This window comes from Podarcis cretensis (genome assembly GCF_951804945.1).
Source record: "Podarcis cretensis genome assembly, chromosome: 17".
NCBI classification, from domain to species: domain Eukaryota; kingdom Metazoa; phylum Chordata; class Lepidosauria; order Squamata; family Lacertidae; genus Podarcis; species Podarcis cretensis.
In genome coordinates this window covers 30,945,154-30,967,593 of record NC_137187.1, presented here as the reverse complement: position 1 = coordinate 30,967,593, position 22,440 = coordinate 30,945,154, and the positions used below count along the sequence as shown (strand labels likewise).

At 43.7% G+C, this 22,440-nt stretch overlaps 1 protein-coding gene across 16 annotated transcripts in view; it reads left to right on the top strand.

Annotated features, from left to right (window-relative positions):
- Window positions 1–3,097: 3,097 nt before the first annotated feature.
- Window positions 3,098–22,440, top strand: part of POSTN (periostin) — a 53,122-nt gene continuing 33,779 nt past the window's right edge. For 8 of the 16 annotated variants that reach the window (XM_079959287.1, XM_079959298.1, XM_079959294.1 and 5 more), the window contains exons 1-7: window positions 3,098–3,278; window positions 6,347–6,445; window positions 9,693–9,757; window positions 11,520–11,677; window positions 14,899–15,063; window positions 16,076–16,222; window positions 17,251–17,392. In XM_079959287.1, coding sequence (XP_079815413.1) covers window positions 3,154–3,278; window positions 6,347–6,445; window positions 9,693–9,757; window positions 11,520–11,677; window positions 14,899–15,063; window positions 16,076–16,222; window positions 17,251–17,392 — 901 coding nt within the window. In that variant the 5' untranslated portion in view covers window positions 3,098–3,153. The remainder of the gene's footprint in view (window positions 3,279–6,346; window positions 6,446–9,692; window positions 9,758–11,519; window positions 11,678–14,898; window positions 15,064–16,075; window positions 16,223–17,250; window positions 17,393–22,440) is intronic. The other 8 variants (XM_079959293.1, XM_079959291.1, XM_079959289.1 and 5 more) reach the window with 1 other exon arrangement.

Sequence of the window (22,440 nt, the reverse complement as noted above, 5' to 3'; positions counted from 1 at the left end):
GCTGCTGGGTGACCTTGGGCTAGTCACACTTCTCTGAAGTCTCTCAGCCCCACTCACCTCACAGAGTGTTTATTGTGGGGGAGGAAGGGAAAGGAGAATGTTAGCTGCTTTGAGACTCCTTCGGATAGTGATAAAGCGGGATATCAAATCCAAACTCTTCTTCTTCTCTTCTACTGCAGGCCAGATGCTCTTCAACATCCTCATCCAAGTCCATCAAGTCCCTGCTGCCATTATTCCTGCCACTGCTGTTCCAGATATTACCAATGGCTCCCAGGCCTTAAAACTTCCAGGGGGCCATGGTTGTTGGAGGCATGGAGGGGACAGTGATCAAGTTCTCTCCCCTGCCCTTGTTGCTGGTGTACCCACTGAAATGCTTGGTAACAAATGAAACACAACACCCACTTTCCATGCGTATTTTGGCTTTTATCTGTGCATTAAACATTTTTCTCAAGATAGAAATACTTTGAGGCACAAATAATTTTAGATAAGCCAAACCTTGTCACAGATTCAGACTGTTCAGGAACTTCTCAGGACAGTTTGTAAAGTGTGAAAGTACGAAAACAAAATGTGTGAATGTTAACCAGATTAAATATACCTCCAGTTTGCTGGAGAGAATTTGCGCTGTCTTGAAGATCAGGAAGGCTAACCACGTGCGAAAGAAAAATGCCCTCTAATAGTAGTAGCTTTGAATGCAATGGATGAGCAACAGACATAACAAAATACTGCTGGATCATGCCAATGGCCTATCCAGTTCAGCATCCTGTTCTGACAGTGGCCAACCAGCAAGCAGGATCCAAACTCACACTCTCTCCTCCTGTGGCTTCCAGCCACTGGCTTTCAGAAGCATTGCTGCCCCTCCCTGCCTATTTAGGCAGAACTTACAGAGACATCACCTTGCCAACAAAGGTCCATATAGTTAAAGCTATGGTTTTCCCAGTAGTGATGTATGGAAGTGAGAGCTGGACCATAAAGAAGGCTGATTGTGAAGAATTGATGCTTTTGAATTATGGTGCTGGAGGAGACTCTTGAGAGTCCCATGGACTGCAAGAAGATCAAACCTCTCCATTCTGAAGGAAATCAGCCCTGAGTGCTCACTGGAAGGACAGATCCTGAAGCTGAGGCTCCAATACTTTGGCCACCTCATGAGAAGAGAAGATTCCCTGGGAAAGACCCTGATGTTGGGAAAGATGGAGGGCACAAGGAGAAGGGGACGACAGAGGACGAGATGGTTGGACAGTGTTCTCGAAGCTACCAGCATGAGTTTGACCAAATTGGGGGGGGGGGCAGTGGAAGACAGGAGTGCCTGGCATGCTCTGGTCCATGGGGTCACAAAGACGACTAAATGACTAAACAATAAGCCATTGACAACCTTATCCTCCAAGACTATAAACCAGGCATAGGCAAACTTGGCCCTCCAGATGTTTGGGAACTACAACTCCCATCATCCCTGACCACTGGTCCTGTTAGCTTGGGATGATGGAAGTTGTAGTCCCAAAACATCTGGAGGGCCGAGTTTGCCTATGCCTGCTATAAGCCGTTTTTTTTAAAAAAGTGAAATAAATCAAACAATTATTTTCCTGCTAAGAAGTAGCTAGCCCTGTTTATGTGCTCATCTGAAAGTTTGCAGGCTTAAAGTGGTGAGAGGGGCGTGCAAGCAAGCCCTGCCCCTGTGTCCCTGCACATTCTATTAGGACATATGAATATATGGACCGGAGCAGGATCATGCCTTTACCCACCTGTCCTGTCTTTTTTGTTTTTTTAACAGCTGTGTGTTGAGTGCTGTTGTCTGGATAGGCAGTTCATCCCTATTTGTGCAAAGCTGCTACACTCGAGGAGGCATTAGTGTACAGTGGTACCTCAGGTTAAGAACTTAACTCGTTCCAGAGGTCCGTTCTTAACCTGAAACTGTTCTTAAACTGAGGTACCACTTTAGCTAATGGGGCCTCCCGCTGCTGCCGCGCCGCCACCATGCAATTTCTGTTCTCATTCTGAGGTAAAGTTCTTAACCCGAGGTACAACTTCCGGGTTAACGGAGTCTGTAACCCGAATCGTTTGTAACCCGAAGTACCACTGTATTGGCTTTCCTACACAGAAGACACTCTATTGACACCCAGTTGTAAACATGTCAGGGAGAAGGCTAGTTTGAATCATCTCTGTGCTGATTTCCCGTGAGCCGAAATATATGATTCCCTTCCTGCAGTCTGAAGTGTTACACACCCAGATAAACTGTATTGCATCTGTCGAGTGTTTAATGGAAATTTCCCTGAGGATGTAGGCAGCACATTAGTTGGGAATAACAAAAAACAAGTCCTTACAAACCAGGGTAGTATGTCTGCCTTGCTGGGGGCAGAGATGGGGGCACAGTTCTTCTCTTAAACGGCTGATAAGGGGGCGGACATTTTTCCGAAGGTACTGTTCTAGTTGAGATTCCTGCATTGCAAGGGGTTGGACTAGATGACCGTCGGTGTCCCTTCCAGATCTACAGTCCTATGACGCTATGATTCTATTTCTTCAGACTGTGGGTGGAGGTCTGCAAAAACAATTGTGCTCATACGAAACAAGTCCAGAAGAAGAAGCTTGGCAAGGGGTGGAAAAAAACTTTCCCTGATATCAAGTTTTCAGAGTACAGACAGTTTTTTGTTTGTGTGTACGTTCCTTCATGTGAAATCCCTAAGCAGGGGGAGTTTTACCTTTTATCTGCTGTTGAGGAGAACTTGGCCCAGGGCCTTTTTGAGCGAAGAACTGGACTAACTTGACAAATTCCAATTAAATCCTAAGGGTGTTGTCATAAATAATAATCTTACATCTACAACACATGGATACTTTCATACAGTTTATCTGACTGCTTCATACAGTTTATCTGACTGCTGGGGAACAAGTCTGTGATAAACTATGCATTTTAATACCTATATTCTTACAGTACAGGTGGCCAAGGGGGGGGGGAGGACAAGCGCTGGTATTGAGTGTCCTTTAGGTTCCACTTTCATACTGGACTCGTCAGATGTCCCTGTTTCTTGGAGGGTGGTTCCAAGTCTCAGGTTGATATGTTTCCCCTCCCACTGTGTTTGTAGCACATATATAAACGTTGAGCTCTCTGGAGCCTCTTGCCAGTTCTCTTCTCAGACGAGTCAGGAGCAACAGAGAGACAAAGGGATGGAGCTCCTCTGGGTTGCCACAGCCACCGTTTGCTTTCTGTCCATTTTCCATACGGCAGAATCTTCCACTGCTTATTATGACAAGATTTTAACCCACAGTCGGATCAGGGCACGTGATCAAGGGTAAGTCTGCATTTCATCCTCCTAAAATTCATCACTGGGGTCGCAAAGTTATTGTGCAGCCAAAAGTGGAGGGGTCCAAAAAGGGGATAACATTTGGCGAAGTAATTTTTGTAAGAAATATATATTTATATATATACACTGGAAGGTTTAAGGTTGCTAACCGAATAAATTAACTAGCTGTTGGACAGAAAAAGAAAAAGAAATTATCAAGTTTGTGTACAGTATAAAACATGTACATAAAACAGGACATTTCAGGAGGGTTGAACTGTGCCAGAGCTCATCAGAGCTCAGTTTAGACATCTGTTTTCCAAGGGCTCAACTCTGGAATAAATTATGCCTCTGCCCCACAAGCAGATTCAGAGCACATTTCCCTAAGTAATCAAGAACCCACATTCATCAAGGATTGCAGAAAAAGACTGTCAGGAGGGCACAAAAATGTGAGCCCTGGCACCTCTTTTTGAGACATGAAGAACTCCATTTCAGATTTACTCAACCTGTCACCCTTTTAGGTGTAGCCCAGACTAGATAACTGTTACCAATTAATTGCAATAGTATGATATGGGAAGGTTTTTGCTTTTTTTTCCAAACAAGCAGTTTCTTCATTCACCTTTAACCTCTGAATGTGATAAACATTATTGAATGTTTATGAGATATTCTGCCTAATTAAAATGGTATGTTAAAAGTTCATTATGGACAAACAGCCATATAGATGGAAATGTTAAGGATGGAAATGCTCGTAATACTTAAAAAAATTAAATGAAACCTAATCTAAAACTAAGCACTGCCGTTCCACAGTTAGCTTTTACATGAACTTTGAAGGTGGAAGTTTTGCATAGCAGAATGCACAAGCAAACCCCATTGGAATGAATGGTACCTGATTTTGCACAGCTATCCTTCATTTCACTGGAGCTACTGAAGACATTTCCTTTTTCAAATATAAAGGATTCATATTCAAAAGGGTGGGTTGTTTCACCCCCTTTTTCTCATTTGGTGATGGGATTATTTATTTAGCTGCTCTTGTGCTATTCCAAACAGTGGCAACCAAAATAAACGATTGTACGATGGAAGATGAGAGTTTCCCTTGGGTCAGCAGAGGGAAAAAAATGTTTGCCTTACTCCATTATTGCCCCCTGCCCCACAAGTGCAAATTAAGCTTTGCAGCTGTGCAGAAGATGACACCAAACAGGAGGGAAGGGTGATGAACTTGCCAGTGAAAGAGAACAACAGTTCTATCATATTACCTTCCTCTCTCTGAAAAAATAAAAAAAAATCTCTGGGGAACTGATAAGATTTGGCTGTAAAAAACCCCAACAACATTGAATTTCCTGAACTGAAATCCAGAGGTGGCTGTTTGAAATATCATTTGGTGTATGGCACAGCATGTTCTAGATCACTGGTCTTCCAACTGGTGGGTCAGGATCTCCTAGTGGCCTGATCCAAGTTGAAGAACACTACTGCCATGTTGAAAGATTCAGAAATGAGTTCCCAATTGCGTGTTTTGGTTAAAATTGGGTCCTCAGTCTGAGAAGGTGGGAGATATCTGGTCTAGATGCACCCTCACCATAAAATTCCTACTGTGCCTACTTGTGGATGGGAAATCCTATTGTCCATCTCTAGCCTTGGCCATTCAAGTGCAGGGGGGGGGGGAGAGAATAGAAATGAAGTAGGGTAACCATTGGAAAGCAGAAGGAATTCCAAAGGTAGAGACTGAAATTTCTGCTCAGAGACAAGTGCAATGTGAATAAACTGGGGGGGGGGGGGGGGGACACACCAAGCCAGTGGACATTTGCAAGTGAAGCTGTCAAACGTGGTTTGATTTGAACTCTGAGTCTCCTGATCATTTTTCAGTATGAAATGTTGCAAGCCTTGTCTGTGCAAGTAAACTTTTACACACGCTGGGAGGGATTTATCAAAAGAGTCCCCTGAAATTGACTTGGGGGGGGGGCAGGTGGGAGAACCTCCAGAGAACAGCGTGCCGTGGAAATAGAGGAGCGATCGTTCCATCTGGCAAGCTGCAATGTTTGTGCTGCCCGGACGTTCACCACAGCCCAGCGTTGAATTCCGCCCAATATTTCACTTGCATGAACTCTCATGAACTTTAATCAAGCTACCATATCGGAAAGAGACTCCAGCCAATTTTTGCTTTTTAAGATGAACGCATTAGGTGCCATTAGGACTTCTTCCCTGAGATAATTTCATTAAAGTTTTTTTTGTGTGTGACAAAACAAACAGATAAACAGGGAAAGGTACATCTATTGTCTCCACTTTGAATTCAGCGTCTTTTTCACTGTTCGTTTACATATAGTGAAAGACAATTTTTGTCATGGACATCTTGCAGTTGGGGGGAAAGAGGCAGGGGAGAGAGGCAGGGGAGAGATGGGGATATGGTCCATTCATTCTATTGCCTATTATTAGTGTACGGATTTGTGTCAGCATCATGTGGGTAGGTTCATTGTTTATGTATTTATTTATTTTGATTGATAATGTGAGAGATTAGTGTGTCCTAAGCTTGGTTGGTTGTGTTCAGTGTGGTTTGTTTGTTTGTTTGTTTGTTTGTGGGGGTGGGGGTGTGTTACATTGCTGGGTCAGTTAGGTATTTATTTGTATGCTGTTGTGGGGAAATAGGTCATTGCCATGTTGTCCATGTGATAAAGGGAAACCATATTGCTGCGAAGGTAGGGTTGCCATATTTCAAACAGAAAAAATGAAGTTTTTGAGCTATTTTTAAGGGAAATCGCCAAAAACAACACTGCTGACATGGGTTGCCATACGTCTGGATTTCCCGAGACATTTCTAGCAATTTCTGACCAGACATTGCTTTTGAGTGCTGTACAGTATTCCGGATATGTCTGGGAAATGTATCGCAACCCTAGGTGAAGGTGTTCCCCTTTGCTTGTCCCCATTTTAATTGGTTGGTTAACCTCTCTAGCAGTCACTTACTCGCAGCAACTAGAAATATTGTAAATAGACACTGGAAGGATCTGTCTGAGGTGAACATAGACCACCAGTACCAAAATGTGTGGGGAACCATTAGGACTTCTTAACGTTTCCTTCTTTCTCTCTCCCAGCCCCAATGTCTGTGCTCTCCAACAAGTTGTGGGCACCAACAAGAAATACTTCAGCACGTGCCGGAATTGGTACCAGGGAGCCATCTGTGGCAAGAAAGCGTAAGTCCCGTGCCTTTCATGACTATTAAACCTGGGTGACCAAACCTGTGACATAAGCTTCTCAGGCAACGAGGACATGTGGCAACAATGGGAGCAGGAGCAAGAAACCATGTGTGCCTCGCTCTGGTCTAGAATCCAGACTCTGGTACAGTTCCCTGGCTCGGTAACCTGGAGGAAAAATTACCATATATTTGCTCTATAAGACGCACTTTTTGCCTCCTAAAAAGTAAGGGGAAATGTGTGTGCGTCTTACGGAGCGAATGCAGGCTGCGCAGCTATCCCAGAAGCCAGAACAGCAAGAGGAATTGCTGCTTTCACTGCGCAGCGATCCCTCTTGGTGTTCTGGCTTCTGAGATTCAGAATACTTTTTTTCTTGTTTTCCTTCTCCAAAACTTAGGTACGTCTTGTGATCTGTTGTGTCTTTTAGAGCGAAAAATATGGTATATGAAGGCAGGGAGGGTTCACATATGCAATGCAGTGTGTGCTAGACTTAATAAAGCACAGAATTACTGAAGATAAGTACACAAATATATTTCATTTGCCATTTTTATAGAGGTCACAGAAGCAATCGCTGAATGGACCTCCTAATGATTATTTCTAGCATATTTCTTGCTGCTATTTCATCAGCAATAGCATTCACCCTTCAACCCAGGGGGAAAGACAGTGGAAGTGTGGCTATGATGCAATGGAGCACTGTCTGTACTTGAGGAAAGGCAACTAGTGATAGGTTTTTTATTTGGCTGCCAAATTTGCCGTGTGTGTGAGGGAGGCAAATATCGAACCAGGAAACCATAGGCGTCTCTGTGATGTGAACTTTGAAGAGGTGACGCAAGGGGAAAGTGTGCAAGAGATTCCTAAAGTGTGCCATCCAAACCCCTCTCCCATACACAGGGTGGGGTTTGCAGTGAACACAACATCCCACTTTCTCTTCTCCAGTGCCTGCCTACTTGTATGGGAGAACAGGATGAGACTAGAAGGAATTCCTAGCTTGCTTAGTCAGGACCAAACAGGGTTAAGCTTTAAGCCCTCTCAAACGCCCTTCTTCTTTTGAAAGGAGGAGATTGATGAATGCCACTTGGCTTCAGAGCCTTCCCCATGTTCAAACAGGCTGAAATGTGTTTGGTTTAGGGCTCATGTTTGTGTGCTTACTAGGTGCCGCAAACTGAATCAAACAGAAAAACATATTTTCCCTCCCCGCAAGGAAGTTGGCAAAGACTGATGTTCCATCTATCTCCTGGAACTCTTTCTTTCCCGCGCTTCTCAGATATGTAAGGCCTCAGTTTTCTAGATGCACTGAACCATGAGGGAACATATGGCTTTGCATATTCAAAGGCAATTGCTGGCTAGACATGAATCCCTTGAGCTTCCCTGAGGAAGTGTGCTATGTGTTTAAAGGAACATGATAATCGAAAATACACTCATATAACATTTTAGTGGCAGCCATTACAGTTTGGCAAAATTTATGGCGCATCTGTATCAAATTTGTGTTAACCTAATTCTCTCCCCCCCCCTTATTTTACTGGATCTGTTGTAGAACACTGCAGGGGGTGAGGGGGTGGCTTACATTTCTGCCTCTCTCTTTTATTTTTTTATGAAAGGGAAATCAAAGCTGTAGGAGTTTGGCTACTCTCCTGTAGCTCCCAAGGCAAAGTTTGTTAAGACATTGAATTGGAAAATGCATACCAATTGTCTCATCAATCATGAAAACTGCCATTTAATCCTATAAGTATTTGGTACATAAGGGACGGGGGTGGCACTGTGGGTTAAACCGCAAAGCCAAGGACTTGCTGATCAGAAGGTCGGTGGTTCGAATCCCCACGACGGGGTGAGCTCCTGTTGCTCGGTCCCTGCTCCTGCCAACCTAGCCGTTCGAAAGCACCTCAAAGTGCAAGTAGATAAATAGGTACCGCTCCGGCGGGAAGGTAAACGGCGTTTCCGTGTGCTGCTCTTGTTCGCCAGAAGCGGCTTTGTTGGATGTGAGGGCGATCTGGCTGCGACATCTGTCACCCCATTGATCGCCAGGGTTGATTCGGCTGATCTGGCTGGCTAGGCGGGTGTCCCCTTCCTCCCTCACCGCTCCATGTGCGTCCCTCCCGAAGCTGCGCGCTCGGTGGAAGAGAACGACCATCCCAGATAGAAGGAGTGTACCGTTCTTCGGTCAAGTGTATACGATAGCCAGAAGCGGCTTTGTCATGCTGGCCACATGACCCGGAAGCTGTACGCCGACTCCCTCGGCCAATAAAGCGAGATGAGTGCCGCAACCCCTAATGGTCAGGGGTCCCTTTTCCTTTACCTATTTGGTATGTAAGTTTAGTAAGGAAGTTTAAAATACCTTTCTGTTGCATCCATGAGCCCTTTGAAAAGACCTAGAGCCCAAAGTGGTCTGTCTTATTAGGTGAATTAGATACCTGCATTTTGCTTCTGCTGTGGCTAAGGCGCTGCCAAGTTGACCAGGCTCAACATACCTGGTCCAAAAGGGCCTTTGCAATGCGTTCTGAAGTGCCCTGTCAGCCTAGGAATTGGTATCCTTGGCTAACTTGTTCTTTTCCTGTATTGTGCAACTGCCATTGTTTCCAGGGATTGTTTCAGTTGTGTAGCTCCCTCTTTGAGTGCAAAGTCACCCGAGAGGTTAAGCTATGGCTGGGCCACCAATAGTAAACTAGTTTTACTGTGTCTCCTAATAAGTGATAAACTAGTATTTCATGCTTAATCAAATATATGTAGCCTATTGCACAGACTTATCTTCATTCAGAAAGGGTACAACTGTAGCCAGAACATTTTCCTCTTGAAGTTGTTGACTACGGCCATTGCAACCAGAATTGCCTTAACCCTATACCCCACCTTTTCCTCTTGACAAGGACTCAAGGCAGTTAACAAATAAAAAAAGAACACTTTAAAACATAGGGAGGGGATCATAAAAAAGTAAATTTAATATACTTAAAACTACTATGCAGATAATTACAGTAAAAATTACAATAAAAGCAGCATGGCACTAGCCCTTTCATTAAGGGAAGTTTAGGGATTCAGCAACAAAAACACCAGGTCAAACACAGCGGGCAAATCTCCAGCAATTCTTTTGTATTGTGTATTTTATTTCATTGCATATTTTTTAAAAATATTTTTTATAAGTAACTTTGTGTCTTTTCTGGTAAAAAGTAGAAATCAAAATGATGAAGCCAGTTTAACAAGTCAACAGCGGGGGAAATAAAATGTTGATATATTGATATATTGTGTTGATATATTGTAGAACTGTCTTGTATGAATGCTGCCCTGGTTATATGAAGATGGAAGGCGAACGAGGATGCCCTGCAGGTAATGTTGGAGAACATAAGAAGCTTATATTTTGCTTACTTTTTCTCCCAAAAGAAGGGGGCAGGTGGGGATACGAGGTAGCTTGTGAGAGATCATCGCTATGTTATGAAGCGTTGCTTTAAGGAAGAGCCACACATTAAAACTAGGCCTTGTTTTTTAAGGCCACGAGACGGATCTGTTTGTGCATAATACGTAAATGAGGAACTGAAGGGATATTGTGCAAAATGATCACTCACCTGCTCCCAGGGTGGGCGGCAGTTGCGACCTGTTGCCATCACCTTGGGACAAAACACTCTCTCATGGCGTGATTTATGACTTAACCAGCAATTAAAGTTCACTTGGGACAATCTGTCAGGATGCTGTCAGCAGCTCTCGGCTGGTTGCCCAGAAAAGTACAAAGACAAGGAAAAGTTTCTTACTGTCCTTTTTTATTTCAGTCTTTACAGAGAGAGGCTATAGAACCCAGCCTCTCGCATAATGGCGTTGTCCCAAGTGAATCTCCATCCCCTGTCTCTCCCACTTCCTCATTCGTCACTTCTACGGGTGCTGCTACATGCCCTCTGTCTTTGAGTTCTTTGCTCTCCTACTTTTAAGGCTTGCCGTGTTCTGGGAGATGGAGGGTCTGGAATTTCTAATGACAATGTTTCAGCCGGGTATTCCTCTGGCCAGGGGCAGAGGAAGGAGGGCGGTGGGGACGGGCCGCCCTGGGTAGGACTCTCCTGGGAGAGACGCGGTGGCTTGGGCGCACACAGGCTCCTTGCTGCCCAAATGGTCTGCCTGCTGCTTTCCTCCCCCCCCCCCCCGCTGTAGGGTGGCTCAGTGGAAGGAGGCAGGCAGACTCTGAAGGCCCCTATGGGTGGCTTGGACCGCCGGTGCACCGCCCCAGGCGCCCGAGCTGCTTCCTCCGCCGCTGCCTCTGGTTCTCCCATGATTTCCTAGCTTTCCCCCTCATCTGCCTCTGAGCTGCGGCCTCCCTCAAACCCCTGTTGTAAATCTATACTGTTTTCTATTTCCTCCCCCCTGGAAGGGTCAGGCTGGGGAGGCGGTCTCCACCATTCCTCCTCTGCCCAGTCCCTGACTTAAGCAAAATAACAACAACAAACCTATGGTTACGTGAAACATACTCAATAAACACACAAGATGTAACCGGATGTACTTTTGAATGTATAAGTGGATTATTGGACTCTATGAACAGACAGGTGGAGTAGATACTTATACATGTATGGACCTTATGCATGAACTGACTAGAGAATGAACTGATCCACTGCGTCTTCTGCTTTTTTCGTTGAACTTTATGAGACCTCTGTTGAAATCTACAATTTGACACAATGAATATTATACCTTATTTATTCAAAAGTACAGCCGGTTATGTCTTGTGTGTTTATACAGTCCCTGACATAAGCTGGCTGCTCCTCAAATATGGCAACTACATTTTTCATACCCTTGAGTGGACCATTTGTGTGTGGACCACCTAACTATGCTATTTTCAGTAGTGTCCTTGTGGAAAGTGCACAAGTTCCTAAGCAACCTGAAATGGTGGGTTTCCTTCCTTTGAACATCCGCTTTGTTACGTGGTTTGTGTACTGCTGCATCCTAAGTCAAATCATGAGCTAAATTGGGAGTCCTGCAGCAAACAGCATTTAATTCAGCAAATCCCATGAATGATTTCTGCCAGATGAAGTGGCACTAACTGAGGTGAGGGGAGGAGGGCAAACCCGTTATAAACAGAATGTACAGTGTGCTTGTTTCTTGTCTTTTTCAGTTGCCCCCATCGATCATGTCTATGGTACTTTGGGCATTGTGGGAGCGACCTCCACTCAACGCTATTCTGACATGTCAAAACTGAGAGAAGAGATTGAAGGACCTGGCTCGTATACAATGTTTGCACCAAGCAATGAAGCCTGGGATGCTTTGGATCGTGTATGTATTTCAGAATGGATTTTTAAAAAATGTTTCAAGTGCTTTTGGATTTATGGATATATAAATCCAAGTTATGCAAGGGACACAGGTGGCGCTGTGGTCTAAACCACTGAGACTTGGGTTTGCTGATCGGAAGGTCGGCGGTTCGAATCCCCGTGACTGGGTGAGCTCCCATTGCTCAGTCCCAGCTCCTGCCAACCTAGCAGTTCGAAAGCACACCAGTGCAAATAGATAAATAGGTACCACTGCGGCGGGAAGGTAAACGGCGTTTCTGTGCACTGCTCTGGTTTCGCCAGAAGCGACTTAGTCATGCTGGCCACATGACCCAGAAAAACTGTCTGCGGACAAACGTTGGCTCCCACGGCCAGTAAAGAGAGATGAGTGCCACAACCCCAGAGTTGTTCACGGCTGGACTTAACTGTCAGGGGTCCTTTACCTTTACCTTTTAAATCCAAGTTATACAAATTAATTATTGGTGGGGGAAATAGTAACACTCAGCTGCTGAACATAAATTTAAGAAAAACTACCCAATTTAAATGTACCAGAGTTTAGTGTTGCAGGTGTGTGGGGCAGAACATTGGGTTGTTATAGTATCCTCCCTCCAGGAGATGTTACTTGCACTGAAAACTTGCATCATGGATGCTCATATGAACCCTTCACATCTCCAACTCAATATGTAAAGAGAAATCAATATGTATGATTTCTGTAATCCTTGCTACAAGGAAAAACCAGGGAGGATTACTATAATATTTCAGGCATATGATTGTGGTGGGGCCCTGTATGCATTTATTTCCCCCTGCCAATGCATACGGAAGGCCCATTTTGAGTTCAGAATGAAGGGCATATCAGACAAGCCTGAAAGAACTGAATGCCTTTAGCTTAAAGGAGGGGCCACATCAACCTACAGTATGATCAACCCTCAGGGGACTATGTGTGAATGTGGGCATGGCCAATTTTTTTTTAAAAAATCAAAGGACATCTTTGTGTGGGTCTTGCAAGGCTGTGGGTCAAAACACCTTTCGGTATCAGAAGAGGGCCTTCTCAGTAGTGGCACCCTCCCTGTGGAACACCCTCCCACCAGATGTCAAAGAGAACAACAGCTACCAGACTTTTAGAAGACATCTGAAAGCAGCCCTGTTTAGGGAAGCTTTTAATGTTTGATGTATTATAGCATTTTAATATTTTTTTGGAAGCCGCCCAGAGTGGCTGGGGAAGCCCAGCCAGATGGGCGGGAAATAAATAAATAAATAAATAAATAAATAAATAAAATTATCATCATCATCATCACCAAATCACAGGAGGGGACTTATAGGAGAGAGTGGTCAGTAAAAAGACATTTCTTACTATGTGTGTGTGTGACAAATCTGGGGGTCCCAAAAAAGCATTTTGGCATTGGCCTTAGAAGTAATCAAAACATTTATTTTTTTTTTTAAAAAAAATCTATTTTTATAAAATGACAAATTTGGTTGGAGGGCCTATAAAAACGTATTGGGGAATTTTGCAGCCTGCAGGTTTTCTAGCCCTGATTTAAAGGGTAAAAGATATTGCCAGGTTTGCAAATGTATAGGGAGAACCTAGGGGCAAATCCTGAAAATCCTCAGAGGCAGTTTATTTTAATATAGTAATTAAAAATGTACAGACGTTTTTGCAACAAACAACCCTTTTATACGGTTGGTGTTAGAAAGCTCTAGGTCATCTCCCACTACTGCTCTGGGTGCTGCTGGGCAATGAGAAAAGGAAACACTGAAAGGAGGCATTATTCAACCTAAGTCCTGTGCAAGGACTTCCGCTTATGGAACAGGGACTTCCACTTCCCCCATCTCCTCAGATTGGCTCACAGGGGGCAGGTGTCAGGAACAGAGTGTGCATGGAGGAAATGAGGAATTGTTCTGTCTGGAAGCCAAACTGCTTGCTCTGATAGACCAGGTGCCTTAGCATGATGTTGCATACCTCCCATGTGGTCTTGGGCATCTCGATAATCTTTATTGTCATTGTCCCATACTGAACAACGAAATTGAAAAAATCTACATCAGACATTCAAAAACCAACAAGCCTGCTATCCCAGCTATCCCAGCCTGGTTAACCCCCTAAAAACCTCTGATACCCCATAATTAAATACAATATACTCCCACAGGGACTACCTTACATTGTGTTTAAAACAAAAATTGCATTTGGATAAAAACTGTTTCTCAGGTGGCTAGTCCTAGTCTTTATAACCCTGTACCTTCTTCCAGAAAGCAGAAGCTGAAAGAGATCATTTTCGGGGTGCATACTATCCTGCACTATCTCTGCAGCTTTCTTATGACACATGGAAGCATAGATTTGATCCAAGGTGTGAAGAGTGCACCCAATTATTCTCTCCGCAGTCTTTACAACCCTGGACAGCATTGTTTTTCCCCTCACCGTGTAGCTCCCAGTGGCAGAGGAAGCAGCAACACTACTTTGGCTCCCAGGCCACCAAAGTAATACAGTCGTACATCGGAAGTCAAACGGAATCCGTTCCGGAAGTCTGTTCGACTTCCAAAACATTCAAGAACCAAGGCATGGCTTCCGATTGGATGCAGGAAGCTCCTGCAGCCAATCAGAAGCCACGGAAGCTGTGACTGACGTTCGGGTTCCAAAGAACGTTCACAAACCAGAACACTCACTTCCAGGTTTGCGGCATTCGGGAGCCAAAACATTCAACTCACAAGGTATTTGACTTCTGAGTTATGACTGTAAACGTAAGAACCTGAGCACAGGCTAAGATCAGGAGGTCAAAGATGAAGGCCCAGGATAGGGCTTGATAGAACGTAAGAACGTTGGCTGGGTTGGCAAATGGCAAGCAGTGCTGAAAATGGCCTTTTGATCCCAGAAAGGCTCTGCAAATTTAGTCGGGTTTGAGGAGCAGAATATGCTGGTTGCACAAATAGTGTGGAAGAATGTTTGTGGAATAGTGGGTAACATGTAAGAAAAAGCAAAGGGGGCAAGAAGGCAAGATGTCCAAGACTGCACGAATAAATGAATGTTGTAATTCATGGAGCCGCGGTACTTTCAAATGAAAGAAACTTAGAAGCTTAGCAGCTGGATGCTAAATGAAGTACTGTAGCTTGCCAAAGGGAATATTAGCATAAAAAAAAAACATTAGCATGGATTATTTCACTTGTAGCAGAGTAATCTGGTGTATATCAGGCTGACTGGGATGATGGCCATGGAAAGTCTAACTGAATCTCTTCCCCTAGGAAATCCACGAAGGCCTGATTGAAAATGTAAACATTGAACTGTACAATGCCCTCCATAACCACATGGTGAACAAGCGCATGTTGACAAAGGACCTCAGGAATGGCATGGATCTGGTGTCTATGTACGACAACCAAAAACTGCATATAAATCACTACCCCAATGGTGTAAGTCTGTTTAGTTATTCTTTTTCTTATGTAGTACCATGAACTTTAGCCCCTGGAGTAGAGGACATTGTAATCTTGCATGCGATATTTATTTTATAAATGTGGCTCTAAGCTTGGAAAGAGCTGTAAACTTCAACTTTCTAGATAGAATTTCATTTTTATAGGTGTTTGGTGGGATCCAGAGATGCAGCACGATTCTAAGCATGTTTGTTGTTGTTTAGTCATTTAGTCATGTCCGACTCTTGGTGACTCCATGGACCAGAGCATGCCAAGCATTCCAGTCTTCCACTGCCTCCCACAGTTTGGTCAAAGTTGCTTTTGTCCATGGAGTTTCCTTGGCAGGGATACTGGAGAGGCTTGCCGGTTGCTGCTCCAGGTGGATCACGTTTGGTCAAAACTCTCCACTATGACCTGTCCATCTTGGGTGGCCCTGCACGGCATAGCTCATAGCTTCTCTGAGTTATTCAAGCCCCTTTGCCACGGCAAGGCAGTGATCTATGAAGGCAGTCATCCATGCATGTTTACTCAGAAGTAAGTCCCAGTGGGACATACTCCCGGGGAAGTGGTAAAGGATTACAGCTTCTGTTAGCTGACCTAAGGTACTGCAGCAATCAAGTCAGACATGGCTATTTATTTATTCCTATTAGTTATATGTCATGTTTTAATCAATGATTTCAAGGCACTTTGCAAAATCCAAAGATGTACCAAACTATCAGCAGGTTAAAAACAATGGCTACTAACTCAGTGTTAAATTTCGCTCTGTATGTTCACCTTAAAGAATTTAAAAACATTATTGCTACCAAATATAGGACATGAAATGTATCTGGTACAAGTTTCATTGCAATGTGTGTTCTAGCTAGATTCTTTCCAGAATGTTTTATAGCAGACATCACATCACACATCCCATAAAGGCGCTAGAAGAATAAAGAAATGTGTGACACTTTCTCAATAATCTTCTGGTTGCCAGTGAGTTCTGTGCTTAATATTCTCTGGTATCATTCTTCAAATGCAGGTTGTTACGGTTAACTGCGCTAGAATCATCCATGGTAACCAAATTGCTACAAATGGTGTTGTGCATGTCATCGACCGTGTGCTGACCCCAGTTGGAAATACCATTCAAGACTACCTTGACGTGGAAGATGATCTTTCATCTCTCAGAGTAAGCTTCCCTTCGTAATTATGAGCGTCCTTTAGCCTTTAGCCTTGATAGTTGCTGCATCCTGATTTAAGCACACATCTAAACACAGTTAGATTTTTGGTTTTAGCTTTTGTGTTGGACACCTGCCTGCTATTTTTCCATGTTAAAAACTTTTTTATAAAGAAACCCTTCTTCCCCAGTCTCTTCTGGCTTCTCCCACTATTTTCTGCTCTCTGTGTTCTGCCCTCCCAGCTCCCATTCCATGGCCACTGCTGTTGTGCAAATCCTGGATTGGCAGGAGCCACTACAAATACTCCAATGGGAGCTGTGCTATGGCAGCCTTAATTTTATTTATATATACACACACACTGGGACACGAGTAGCACTGTGGGTTAAACCACAGAGCCTAGGACTTGCCGATCAGAAGGTCGGCAGTTCGAATCCCCATGACGGAGTGAGCTCCCATTGCTTGGCCCCTGCTCCTGCCAACCTAGCAGTTCGAAAGCATGTCAAAGTGCAAGTAGATAAATAGGTACCGCTCTGGCAGGAAGGTAAACGGCGTTTCCATGCACTGCTCTGGCTCGCCAGAAGCAGCTTAGTCATGCTGGCCACATGACCCGGAAGCTGTATGCCGGCTCCCTCGGCCAATAAAGTGAGATGAGTGCCGCAACCCCAGAGTTGGCCACGACTGGACCTAATGGTCAGGGTCCCTTTACCTTTTATACACACACACACCAAAAAAATACATGTAAATATAATATATGCATCTGGCTTTCTAGCTAATTGTTGAGTAGCCAAATGAGCACACTGGGTAGGGGAAGCTTCCTTGCAATGCAGGCATGTTCCTACTTTTGTGAGTATACATCTAGGAAAACAACTCTATAATGCTTACATATTATATTATGAGTTGCCCAATCGGGTGACTATGAAAAAATACCGGTCTTAAGTGACCATGGGAAGAGTATTACCGTACTCGGCTCATTTAAAATATTGCTTTTCTGTACCTAAAATATCAAGGTGCTTAATAACGGCATCTCTTTCTTTCCAAGACTGCTGCCATGGCATCAGATGTGATGGAAACTCTTGGGAAGCCTGGCCAATACACCCTCTTTGCTCCTACCAACGAAGCTTTTGAGAAACTTCCACGTGGAGTATTAAACAGGATTATGAACGACAAGGTGGCAGCTAAAGGTATTTCTGTAAAGTTGATATTGTGGGAAAAGAAAAAGAGACAGTTTTGGAAAGCAATAGTTAAGAACATGATTTGTCTCCCACCATGTTAGACCATTTGCTGTAAATAAGTATGGCAAAATTGTCCATGTGCAATTATTTTGAATCCAGCTCTGTTCCAGGAGGCATAACAACTGCCTCTAATAAGTGAGATAAGTTAGGGTTGCCATATGTTGTGATTTTGCACAAAAAGCTCAACAACGTTTCTGTCTGGATTTTCACTGTTTGAAATATGGCAACTTTAGAGAAGTAATAAATAGCTGTTGAGTCTGCTGTGTTTGTAGGGGAGCCCGGAGTATTGCCCTCCCATTTGCAGCAGCACAGCCCAACACATTCTTCGGATTGTTCCTCTTCAAAACTCAGGGCTCACTCCCACTTTTGCCTGAGCAGTATTTTGGTTGTATTGTGTACCGATGAATTCCCCAGGGTCTGAGAGCTTTTCTCGCTGTTCCGCAGCTGTGCCTTGCGAAAATCCAATTTTACCTGCTGAAATGAACCTTATCAGATGTGCAAAAAAATCCGAAGGGAGATTTTGCTCAGCCAATCTTCAATTCAGCAGGTGAGATCGGATTTTTGCAAGGCACAGCTGCGGGAAAAAATGAGAAAAGCTCTCAGAACTGGGGGGGGGGATTTTGCTGGCATACAATACAATCAAAGTAGGGGTCAAATGAAAGTGTGGATGAACCCATTGAGAATGAGGACCCCCCCCCCTCATAGGGGAGGATTTCTGCTATTTATCCTCCTTTCACTATCTTTCTGCAAGCTGTTCCCAAGCTATCAGTGTTACCACTGTCTTGCATCTACAGCTCATCACATAAATGTACAGTGGTACCTCGGGTTAGGGATGCGGGTGGCGCTGTGGGTTAAACCACAGAGCCTAGGACTTGCTGATCAGAAGGTCAGTGGTTCGAATCCCCGCGACAGGGTGAGCTCCCGTTGCTCAGTCCCTACTCCTGCCAACCCAGCAGTTCGAAAGCATGTTAAAGTGCAAGTAGATAAATAGGTACCACTCCAGCGGGAAGGTAAAAGACATTTCCGTAGGCTGCTCTGGTTGGCCGGAAGCGGCTTGGTCATGCTGGCCACATGACCCGGAAGCTGTACGCCGGCTCCCTTGGCCAATAAAGCGAGATGAGTGCTGCAACCCCAGAGTGGATCACGACTGGACCTAATGGTCAGGGGTCCCTTTACCTTACCTCAGGTTACATACACTTCAGGTTACAGACTCCGCTAACCCAGAAATAGTACCTCGGGTTAAGAACTTTGCTTCAGGATGAGAACAGAAATCGTGCTCCGGCAGCGTGGCAGCAGCAGGAAGCCCCATTAGCTAAAGTGGTGCTTCAGGTTAAGAACAGTTTCAGCTTAAGAACGGACCTCCGGAACGAATTAAGTACTTAACCCGAGGTACCACTGTATTTCCATTAGCCCATTGCTGCATGGTGTGTAAGCCAGTAAGGAGTTTGAAATAAGTTACTAGATAAATGATGATTGGAAGGTTGGCTTCTCCTTGTCTTCCCACATCTTTTCTACCCAACGTTATGTGTATCTGAAAAACTGGACCTAGAGCACATGTGGTCAGCTTCAACTTACTTAGAAAGACAACCTTTCATACATGCCCTTTTTAGGAAAATAATAGCAGCAATGAGACATTAATGTTCACAACAGCTTCAGCTCTTGAATATGCCTTATGTACTATTACGCTTTGAGCAGATGAAACTGAGAAAGCTGTAAACAGCACCTTTCAGTGTAATTGGTGCGACCGCTGAGGATACAAAACCTAACCAACTAAGCTCTAGTAAATGAAACTTCCTGCATTTGAAATGTGCTCAGAACTACTCAAATGGTATACTTTTGTATCCCATAAACATTCTATAAAAGAAAAGGGAAGTCCCATTTGAATCTTTACAGCTAATGGTTACTGCAAGTTACAGCTTGCATCTGTTCTTCTCATTAAGAAAGGGCAGTTGATACATAGACAGTGTAGGAGTAAGAATTTTCCCTGCTTCATATGTCAAAGGAAAAAGAAAGGGAGGATCTCGAGGGAGTCGTGCTCAGCTTTAGCAACAGGATATCTGGAAGTGCTCACTAGAAACCATCTCTCAAATGCTATCTTCCTCCTATAAGCTTACGACAATCTCATTTTACTGAAAATAACATTTCTGCTCCAATTGTTTTAATCATGTCATAACCTTCACCTTCCCCTGGCGTCTAACTATGTATGTGTAATTTCTTTGTTTATTTGGTGCAGTTGCATGTTGCCCCATAACACAAAGTTTTCTGGGCAGCTTATAATAATACAGTGGTACCTTGGTTCTCAAACTTAATCCGTTCCAGAAGTCCATTCCAGAACCAAAGTGTTCCAAAACCAAGGCGCGCTTTCCCATAGAAAGTAATGCAAACTGAATTAATCCATTCCAGACTTTTAAAAACAACCCCTAAAACAGCAATTTAACATGAATTTTACTATCTAACGAGGCCACTGATCCTAAAAATGAAAGCAATAATCAATGTACTGTACCATAAAATAAATAAGACAATATTGTAGATTATAAAAATTAAAATTACTGGTATTTTTTGTTTCTTACCTGCTCTGATGATAGTTTTGTTTGGATGGGGGGCTTTTATCCATTTCCACAGTCACACAGTCAATCCATCTGAACTGGGTTCCACACAGTCACAAAAACAATTTACTTGAAAAAGCCTCAAAAACAAAAATGCAAAATTAATAGCAAAAACAAAAGTGCCATATTTAATCAGTTCCAGAAGTTCGTTTGACTTCCGAAATGTTCAAAAACCAGGGCACAGCTTCTGATTGGTGCAGGTGCCCTGGAAACAACAGTCGACAGCCGCATCGAATGTTCAGCTTCCGAAAAAAGTTTGAAAACCGGAACACAAACTTCCGGGTTTTTGGAGTTTGAGAACCAAGGTGTTTGAGAACCAAGGTACCACTGTAATAATAATAAAACCTTGAAACTAAAAAATAAGCAACTCAGGACCACAATACCTCAAGGACTGCCTCTCTCCATATGAACTAACCCATACCTCCATGAGAGGTCCCAAGGTGGCAACACGAGAACAGGGCCTTTTCTGCAGTGGCTCCCCATTTGTGGAATGCTCTCCCCAGGGAGGCTCGCCAGGCACCTTCATTATACTCCTTTAGGCGCCTGGTGAAAACGTTCGTCTTCAACCAGGCCTTTGGTTGATTGACATCCGATGACCTTTTAAATGAGTTGTGGGAGGGAGAATTATTGGTTTGCTGCTGCTGTTGTTATTTTTACTACAAATTTTATGTTGTGAAGCGCCCTGAGATCTGCGGATGAAGGGTGTTAATTCATATTTAATAAAGAATAATAAACCATAGCAGCATTAAAATCAAAACCAAATAAATGCAACAACAAAAAGAGCACAATTGTCCCAAAATTATAAACTCAGAGATCCAGGTTCCCTAAGTTGCTTTGAAGGCCTGGGTAAACAGAAAGGTTTGCCTGACCAAAAATATGGTGTTAGGCAAACTTTTCTGAGAAGACGATTCCATACCCAGGGTGCCACTACCAGAAAGGTTGTATCGCTCATAATTACCTCCCTGACTTAACGAGGAGCAGGATTTCTTAAGCTTCAAGAAGTTACATTTGGAAGGAAGTGGTCTTTCAAGAAACCTAGTATTTCAAGTAAGACGTCAGTTTAGAACTCTCTGAGGAGAAAGCAACCTCTCCCCGGAGAATTCTCTAGCAGAGCCGTTTCCAAATCAAATTGAGGGGTTTTTGACCATGACCAAAGCACTGTCCCTGATAAAAAAAGGAAATTTCTGGTAAGGAAGGGAAACTACAAAGTCAGATGTTTAAGTTAGAGAAGTGCCTTGGCAGTTTACCTAGGCGTCAAGGTCTAGTTGTTGGTCTGGCTGTTGATTTTATAACTCACTCCAGTTGGTTTTTTACCTCAGAGGGACCATGCGCCTGTGAAAGATTGGCAGGAAAAGGCTGGAAATGCCTTTAGCCTTACCGCTTCTCTCGTAACACCTTTGCCGCATGCCAGCTGAGAACCGTCTTACCTGGAGGGAATTCCCAACCAGCCTGTTAGATCAATTACCCCACTTGGCACCGCAGAAAATGCTGCATAAAAGGGAGGGGAAGAGTGAAGCTTTCTTTTCCATGTTATCACAGTGCACCAGAAGCACACTGATATTTTAAAGAAAAAAGAGGGAGTAGCTTCACACTAAAATAGGTAGATGTGGTTGGGGGGACAAAATTGATTCTATGGTTACCGACTGACTGGCCACTAGCCTATTTTGTCCATCGAAAAGGAATAAGTTGGGGAGCAAAAAGAGAAATGTGACCACTTTTTGGTGTGTGTGTTTTTTTAGGGCTGCCTCTATTGTGAGGCAGAGCTAGGTGTCAATTAGTGTGCTTATTACATTTTTACAATTGCAGGGGGAATTTGAACTTCCTTCCTCAAGTACTAAAATATCTTAGATCATCGCTGTCTTTTAAGTGCACTGTAAATAAAAGTTCAGGTCAAATATTGGTCTCCAATTCACATTTTAAATATAGGGATCATATTATTTGATTAAGGGCTAATGAGTTTTGCAGTCATGATAGATGTAATAACCTATTATTATAATCCAGAGCTATTATTATGTTATGATAGTGGCAACGGTTAGAATAGTTTCAACAGCCTTGCTGAGAGACAACCAAGTTTAAAATTCCCTACTATAGGGTCTCCCTGTTCAAAGAACCTCATTAGACTGGCTCCCTCAATGTGTTCCAGAAACTGGACGAAGACTTGTTATGCCACACAGGGGCTAGTGGGGTTGCTGCATATTGCTTTCTCCTGTGGCTTCTGCTTTTGAATTCAGATGCTGAGTTCATCATAGTATGTTTGGGTTGTGACAGCTCATTAGGAGAACTGCATTGCTACTTGGGAAACCTGTGGTATGAACGTGTAGGGCATGGGTAGGCAAACTAAGAACCGGGGGCTGGATCCGACCCAATGGCCTTCTCAATCCAGCCCACGGA